General features: G+C 39.7%; 1 protein-coding gene across 4 annotated transcripts; it reads right to left on the minus strand.

The window, feature by feature from the left end:
* Positions 1-1,315: 1,315 nt before the first annotated feature.
* Positions 1,316-8,287, minus strand: LOC112573968 (mucin-5AC-like). Of its 4 annotated transcripts, none has more exons than XM_025254718.1 (7): positions 8,134-8,287; positions 6,971-7,160; positions 5,196-5,443; positions 4,453-4,583; positions 4,092-4,216; positions 2,938-3,418; positions 1,316-1,575 (listed from the first exon to the last, which is right to left on the minus strand). In XM_025254718.1, the coding sequence occupies exons 3-7, from the start codon at positions 5,407-5,409 to the stop codon at positions 1,519-1,521; spliced, it is 1,008 nt and encodes a 335-aa protein (XP_025110503.1). In that variant the 5' UTR covers positions 5,410-5,443; positions 6,971-7,160; positions 8,134-8,287; the 3' UTR covers positions 1,316-1,518. The 4 variants fall into 4 exon arrangements, with proteins under 4 accessions (XP_025110503.1, XP_025110504.1, XP_025110502.1 ...); XM_025254719.1 differs by having other exon boundaries at positions 1,316-1,589; XM_025254717.1 differs by having other exon boundaries at positions 1,316-3,418; positions 5,196-5,437.
* Positions 8,288-8,338: the final 51 nt, after the last annotated feature.

An 8,338-nucleotide genomic window follows, 5' to 3' on the forward strand; every position in this document is an offset into this window, starting at 1 on the left:
TGTGCATGTGCACCCAATGTAGTCATCTTATCTACAATATGCAATCTAAGGATACAACATGCAGCGACATACCTCTTATATGCATCTTATTGTATCCGTGCGTGTCGTAAAATTTTTATGAATATGGAGAGATATAAAAATGTTTTTACTGGATTTCCACTGGGTTACTGTTCATAGTTTCATCCCTTTCATTCTTAAACATAAAATTCTGCGTTCAAGGACAATGTGTTTTTGAGACGACTGCTCCACTGTGGATCATCACATTGGCCACATTGCCTTATTTTGTTCCTACCGCACGTGGTAAATGATGTCCATGTACAGTGTCCGGTAGACAAAAAGTTAACGATAAAAAAGGCGCTAATTAATGATGTGAGTTAGCCACATATTTAGGGGTCTCGAAGAAAAGAAATTTTAGACAACACGGGAAATTATTACCATTTAAAAGTGCTCTTCTAAAATTCTTAGTAACGAGCAGAACTAGGCCATTTTCTTGCTATTTATCCACTGCCTTGCGCTAAATGGCGCGCTAGAGAGTAAAGAGCAAGAAAATTTTGTTGCAAAATATTGGAAATAGAAATGCGGCCGAGGTAGTGGCTTTTGCAGCAATAGGATTGAGCTGTAGTCTTTTAAACACATTTTAATGAAATGTTTTTGCAACCCAAGGACGGAGGCATGATGAAATTATCTTCTATGAATGTGGCTGTTGCTGTAAGCTACAAACATCTGTATTGTCTAAAAGGTTAAAAAAAAAACAACAACAGCAACAACTCTCAAATAGGAATAAGCAAAAGTGCTACAAGCCTCGTACATGTAGGTGAAATGCAATATGTTTAATTAAGACTTCTAATCGAAGTTTTAGATTATCATTATATCGATGATGAAACAGTTTAGGAAATTGTTTAAATAATGCAACTAACTGAGCTTATTTTTTAAAGATACAAATATCGCAGACTATAGATATAAATGTTTTGCATTTTGCTAGAGTTGAATATTCTGAAGGGCACTTTTATATAACATTATCTTAAATTATATCAATTACATGAAAATATATCAATTCAAGATTGTATTCAAGGTTATATCGACGACACGAGCTGTAACTTCAGGATTTGTATTAATGATGTAGCTCTGGTAAGCATGCATGTGTTCAACACCACATCTGGGAATTTTCTATGTCGAGAATTGAGCAAATGAAAATGTTAGATATCGTGAATTTTATTTTCGTGTGTTGGCCGCACTTATTTGTTGAGTACAGTTTATGTAGATGTTTACAGGTCCATCATACGCACACGTGATTGACAAGATGGAAGATCATGAATATGGTAGAGCTTTTGAACTGGGCCTTTAATACTCTATCATTTGACAGCGATTCTGTACTGTGTGCCTGAAATCTCGACATTGTAAGAATATTGTACAAAGATAATAAACAGCGGATTCGTAATCGCAGATTACAACTGCTCATTTAGTTATTTAAAAAATTAAATATTTAGTCACACGAAGACTTCGCTGTTTTCTTGTAACTCATCCAAATTTCTTTGCGAGGAGGTGAGCCATCAAAGGGAGAGTAGCCAGAGCAATCTGTAGAAGAAATACTGGGGAAAGAACACTGACCTGAACTTGGTATTGACAACACACCAAAAAAAAACTATAATTAATTAAAGCTGCAACATTTTAGATCAAGAAATTACTTTTTGTACTATAGAAATATAAACAAAAACTGGAACGGAAAGAATTCAAAATGCCAGTTCTTGAACGTTGCATAAGGAACTCCATAAAAATATATAACTGACACTTTTACAATGAATTCAAAAGCATTTTCGCGTTTACCTTAAGTAGCATCTATTGAACACTCGTTCTGTCATTGCAGTATACAGATATTTGAGTAAATATTTGTTACCTGTTCGAAATAAAGAGTAAATTAAACTGTTTTACACACAACATGGTAAAAGAGCAACATCCATATCTTCAATTTACAAGAAAATTTAAAATGAAGGAAAAATAAAAAGCAGGAATCTCAACACAGCGTCCAGTTTCTAAGCGGAAATTGCAGAACTGTCTTGGACTGAACATGTGGGTGGGTGGGGAGGGTAGGGTAGGCGGGATTAGTAATCCAACACGACGATTGTCACGCACAGACTTGCAAGGACATTAACCTACTAACTGTTCAGGTTCACGCGGCACGTCACGCACTGTGCGTGCCCACGAGCCAATCAGATCGCAGATGGCGCTCGTAGTGAACCAGAGCGAGCCAAAAGGTTCAGACATGAGCAACCGAAATGGCTGATGTCCTTCAGACTATCACGAACTTGCATTACTGGACTGCTGGCAGACGATTTTTTCCAGTTAACTACTAAAGCGAGGAATGATAATACGAAGCTACAGGTTAATTCACATTTAAAATTAACTACTAAAGCGAGGCATGCTACTACAAAGCTTCCGGTTTAGTCACATTCTTAGTTTAGGCTCGCCGAGACTAACAGCACCATTTAAAACCAGGAAACGCATTTCGCGGGAATAGATGAATACACAGTCCGTGTTAGTGTTAACATGAGTTTGACTAACCCTCGGTGTCTGTGTGTGTGTGTCGGTCACCCGGTCTAAGCAAAAATTCTGATGAGCCAAAGCAGGATAGAATAGCAAAGCAGCACATTCAGTGTCGTCTGCTCAAACCAGAGTTGTAATGCATTTTGTTCCTAACCAAAGCAAAGCAGAAAGCAGTCTGTGTCCAACCATAACAAGGCAGAAAAGCATTCTGAATTCGACCAAAACAAGGCAGAAAAGAAATCTGTACTCAATCAAAACAAAGAGAAGCAGTCTTGTGTCTAACCACAACAAGGGTAGTAAAGCAGTCTATGTCCAACCGAACAAAGAGTTAAGCCACCCAGTCAGTCTCCCAGAACGACCGTTATTGTTAAGATCTTGTCTGTTACCACGCCGTACTTGTAAGTCCAAGGATGCAGTGGTAGGAGAACTGCTGTTGAGGCTGCTGCTTCTACTGCCGCTAGGTACAGTAGGGGATGCTGGGAATGGACTTTGCATTCTGTTTTCTCCGTCACCAGCAGCATGACGAGGAGAAGACGAGGGTGTGAGGATCCTGTTGGGCTGAGCCGAGGAAGATGGCGCAGCAGTGTCTGGCTGAGAAGCGGAAGAAGAAGTAGTGCTGGGCTGAGGGGTGGAAGATGAAGTAGTGCTGCTGGGCTGAGGGGCGGAAGATGAAGTAGTGCTGGGCTGAGGGGCGGAAGATGAAGTAGTGCTGACCTCTACTGTGCTTTGTACTGTCAGCCCTTCACTGGTCGTGAGACCCGCGCTTGCTGGGATCTGTGAAACGGTTGTGACTTTTGCTGGTTCGTTCGAACTTCTTATAACGATATTCACGACATATGGCTCCCAGTAGAGGCTGAAGGACTGGACAACAACCACCCTGGTGACACAAAGCAAGAGCTGCATCAAAAGCGCAGATCAGCGTACGGTGTTCATGTCTCTGGGTGCTCACATGGTTATATTAAAACGCTTCGTTAAGTTTCACTGTGTTCAACTGTGATACAACTGTGTTCACAAACAGCAATGAAATTTCGACTTTTCTTGGTACTGCAGGAAGAAATCGTTTCACTTGACAGCATGTTTTTGTGGGTATATGTACAGAAAAGGATTGATTTAACTTTTGTATCAACCTGTCCATGTATATTGTATATTTATCTACAGGTCCATCTGTATTGCATATCTATCTTCGTTATTTTGTTCTTTGAAGTTAAGCTTTCTTATTCCATATGCTTGGTTCATGATAATGGTGTTAGCACTTTACATGCTTATCAAATAGAAAGGACTGGATATATATATATAAAAGAGACATGGAAAATGGCATTTTGAAGTAGACTTCTGTAGAGCGCAGTGTACCTAGCTTAACTTGAGGTACAGTTCAGATAAATTTTCTTCTTCTTCCTTCCTTCAATCATTCATTCAGGCTACACCATGCAAAGACAAAGACTTTACTCAGCCTTATATCACGTAGTTCTAACGATCAAAACAATCTCCTGGTCAGCTAAAAGTGCATTCACTCTCACGCGCGTGCCTGCTCAAGCAGGTGCGCCACTTACCTGATCTGGTAGATGGAGCCGGGCAAGGCAGTTGTAGGAGCCATCCACTGGAATGTCAACTTGTTAGTACCCAGTCTCCGAGTTTGTGTCACACCACTCATCAGAACATGTTGGTTGTTAGCAGCCTGGAAAAAAAGAGACCGCTGTCACTACATGTTGTATCCTTGTCCTTCATTGCACGTGGCACCCTTCTGCAAGGCCGGCTGATGGTTTGCCATAATGTAGCTGAGCTGCTAATGAGCTGCTGACTCATTCCATTTCTGGCACCCCTACCATCTTTTTTATTTGGGTTTTCTGAAATAGTCACCGTTTATCAAGAACTGATATGAATGCTAACAAATAAAAGGCACTGAAAGCTAACCACGCAGTTAAGTGTCTTGGTGGAGGAGCCTTGCTCGATAGGAACCATTCCAGGAACGATTTCTGAGACACTTCCATCTAACTTGCTGGACACGGCGAGAAAACCTTGAAACTCTTCACCGGTAACTGAAACTGACAAACACCAACCAACACATGGCAAGATAGTTTTCAAAAATCAAGCAAAAGTTAAAAAAAATGCTTTTCACCTCTAACATACCTTGTTGAGTGACTTGCCTCTATAAGAGCGCCAGGGTGTTAACGGGTGGATGAGTGAAGGGATAAGGGAGTAAGCATGAGCGGCCTTTCCTATTACACTTACTGTCATTACACCCTTCATGTCGGTTGTTAGTTACATCATCCTTGCTGTCATGACATCAATCATTAAGCCATCCTTGTCATTGCATTTTTACTTTCATTACTTCTTTGCTCTCATATTTTTACTCTAATTATATCTTTGCTGTCCTTGTACTTTTCCTGTATTACTGTATTTTGCTGTCATTACATTTTTACACTCATTACATTTTTGCACTCATTACACCTTTGCTATCATTCTACTTTTTACTATCACTACTTTCATTATCGCCAATCACATCCATACTTTTTTAAACACTGTCCTTAAATCACTGTTGTCCCTGCTTCATTACCATCATTATACCTTTACAACCATTACAGTTTTACTGTCATTACAGCATTCCTGTCAGTATAACCCCAAATACCCTCCACCCCATCCCATTATGTACTTACTGACAACCACTTCTCCCGGCAGAACTGAGTTGCTGCTGGCGCTGATGATGAAGGGGAATTTATCCGTGATGGGTACGGGGTAGGTGGTGTGACCAGGCCTCATCGAACGACAGTTGTAATCGGGGGCACCAGTTGGGAAGGCCTCGGAATTTCTTGTCACCAATATCAATATCTTCGCCACGAAGAGCGGAATTGTATAGAGTTTTGCGGTCATTATCGCTTGTTCCACAGGTTGTGTTCTTCTGTAACTTAGAAATGTATTGAGGGTGGTTATATCAGTTTCAGTTGAACTAGTTTGTATAACCTGTAAACAAAACAAAAAAGGTGTTTGCGTCTTAGTCGATTATATGCCAGGAGTAATCTTTGCCATCAACATCAACCTAGTACTTCTCACCAAATTAAGACCTCAAGAGTTGTATTGTGAATGGTTGAATATTGTGTGACTTGATGTAGTCACACTCGTCCTTTCTTCGTGCCCCACACGAGGCAGAAGTCACTCCAGCTGTTTGTGATGTGGACAATAATCCAGACTGATTGGTCGTGGGGAAGGTGAGTCTGTCACAGGGCTCAGGCGGCAGTGACACACAATTTATCGGTGCAGACTGTGAATCTGACTGCAGAAGTAACGAATGAGGCATGCTGAGGCGACTGCCACAGTAAGTGTAGTTTGCTATATACCGTATCAACAGGACACAGATGGAAGATCAAAGGTGTTTAGTCCAGCCATCTTGCATTGATACCTCCTACAAGCTTCTAGCTTCGTCAAAACATATCTTCACCAACCACTTAGGTCAGCTTTGCAGCTACATAGGCCTCTGTAGCTGTTTAGTTCAACTTTCTCAGTCAGCTGACACATACACTTTATGAACCGGTTTATCCAAAATTTATTACTTTGCGGACACAAATCCTTTCAAAATCCAAGAAAAACTACGTTCCTCTACAAACCTTTCACTCTCACGACAAAGATACCTCTACAATCACTTGGTTCAACTTTCTTACTTTGTCGATATAAATGCCTCCTAGAATTAGCAAAATCCTGCTAACTTCATTATTTTTCCGGCAGATTCTTTGTAAAACCATTTGGCTTATCTTTTGGATATTGTTGTTTCCTCTAAAAACCATTTGGTACATCTTCTTACTTCGCACACCAAAAATGTCTCCTCAAAACTCTTGAGCACCTCCATTAAAAAAAAAAAAATCAAAGAAGAAAAACTCTAAAATGCAAACCAGGAAATAAAACGAACATTATGTATCGTTTAGGCGATGACAGCCTCCAATAATATTTTAAAGGAGTGTGGGAGGGGCAGTATTCAGTACGGAAACAGAATCTCGTTGTCCTTGTTTCTCTTGCTTTAGGCTGGAGGTTCGGAGCAGGTGAATATGCATCAGTGACACTTTTATGTCCCTCCCTCCTTTTGGCCAGGACACACAGCGGGAAGCCACTCCTTACCCTTCCTTTCACCATTTCTCGTGAGAATACAGTTCGTTCTAATGTAGCTTTCTACATGCAACATGTCTGTGATCTTGACCTGCAGTACAATTTTATTCACTTAAAAAAATAAATATATACTGTATAGAATTTACTTCTGTTTCTATTTATATATTCATTTATATTCCAGGAGAAAATACAGGTGTATAAGTACAAGTAAAGAACATTTGTCAGGATACACATTTGTTTTCATTTTAATGTCACTAAATAGTTTTCTCCTCAAAATTACATCAACATTGCAGCTACAAATATCAAAAGGTCAGTTTAAAAAAAACCGCACACTTACCTGATTATTGTTTTGTCTATTGTCTGGTCACTGTATCCTCCTGGCGTTTTGTTCCTGCCACACAATTCACTACGCTTCACTGCAGTTTCCCTGATGTTCGCAGATGTTCAACTCTTCTTTTTTTATTTGTGTCCCTTTTCTTCTCCAGTCCAGCCTTTTGTATTGCCGACCTGTGGGGTGACGAGTCTGCCTGCACATTCATAATCATCCATCATGGCGGCTGACAGCGCTGGCTGTAGCACGGGGAAGTGGCCACTAGGGATCGCTTTGACACTCCATCGGCAGTAGAAGTCGCCAACAACAGTGGAAAGTCAACTGACTTTTGAAACTTTTTTTCTTTTTTTTGTAAAACCTGAGTGGTACATGCTTTACCTAAGTTTTCGTTTCATCACATATACTCCCTGGACAAAACTTCCCTATCATAGTGAATTGTACATCATACCTACAGCAAAACAAACAAACAAACAAACAAAAAAACCAAGAACTTTTAAAATCAAAAGTACTGTACTTTACAGCGTAAGAACTTTCAAAATTTGGATCAAGCACTCGCTCTCGCACAAATGTAAAAATATTAAGCTCTTTCCAGAATGATAAAATAAAATGGAGCGTTTACACGCGCAAATGTAACCGCATATAATCATATAAAAACGTTTTCTAGAATGACAAAGGAAAAGTGCTCTTATTAAAGGCAGCAAAAGCAAAAACAAAAAAACAAAAAAAACAAAAACAACAACAACAACAAAACCAAAAACAAAACAAAACAAAAAAAGCCCCAAAACAAGACAAAAAACAAACAAACAAAAACAAAACAGCGGTACATGCCCATTCTTTACATCAATGTATTTACGCATTTGCAAGTTTCTCTCCTCTTTATCACAAGGGTAGACAACTGTCTTTACGTTGCAGGGATGGGGAAGAGCGTGGGGAAACCGGAAAAAATGATTAAAAACAACAGCAATACTAGCAAGACTGATAGTTCAAGTAATTTTTTAATAAACGCATTGTCCAAAGAGTTTACGACTGCAGCGGTGAACTGTCCTACGACACACACAGAGAAATGGATAGACAAAAAAAATAAATAAATAAAAAAAAAAAAAAAAAATAAAAAATAAAAAAATAAATGCAAAGAAAGAAAGAAAGAGAGAAATCGGAATTATACTGACTTTGTGTTCGGAGGTTTTCTTTGAGCTACAAGTTATATAAGCATCAAATAATCGTCGAACATCACAGCTGCATGGCTTGAACAGAATACATCCGCACTTCATCTCCTTCGTCCTCCTGCCTGACATGTCACGGTCCACTGGCCAAGCCGTTCGTCATCTGTGTGGTTGCTTGTTGACGTCAGTTGGCAGGAAGTAGATTTCCGTA

The sequence above is a fragment of the Pomacea canaliculata genome, linkage group LG10 (assembly GCF_003073045.1).
Source record: "Pomacea canaliculata isolate SZHN2017 linkage group LG10, ASM307304v1, whole genome shotgun sequence".
NCBI lineage: Eukaryota > Metazoa > Mollusca > Gastropoda > Architaenioglossa > Ampullariidae > Pomacea > Pomacea canaliculata.

Excerpts from the sequence above, each read along its gene's own strand:
- LOC112573968 (XM_025254717.1), bottom strand. The coding sequence starts at position 5,409 with ATGACCGCAAAACTCTATACAATTCCGCTCTTCGTGGCGAAGATATTG. Across the intron at positions 4,584-5,195 it reads GCCGGGAGAAGTGGTTGTCA|TTTCAGTTACCGGTGAAGAG; the intron begins GTAAGTACATAA and ends GGTGTTTGTCAG. Across the intron at positions 3,419-4,091 it reads GGCTCCATCTACCAGATCAG|GGTGGTTGTTGTCCAGTCCT; the intron begins GTAAGTGGCGCA and ends TTGTGTCACCAG.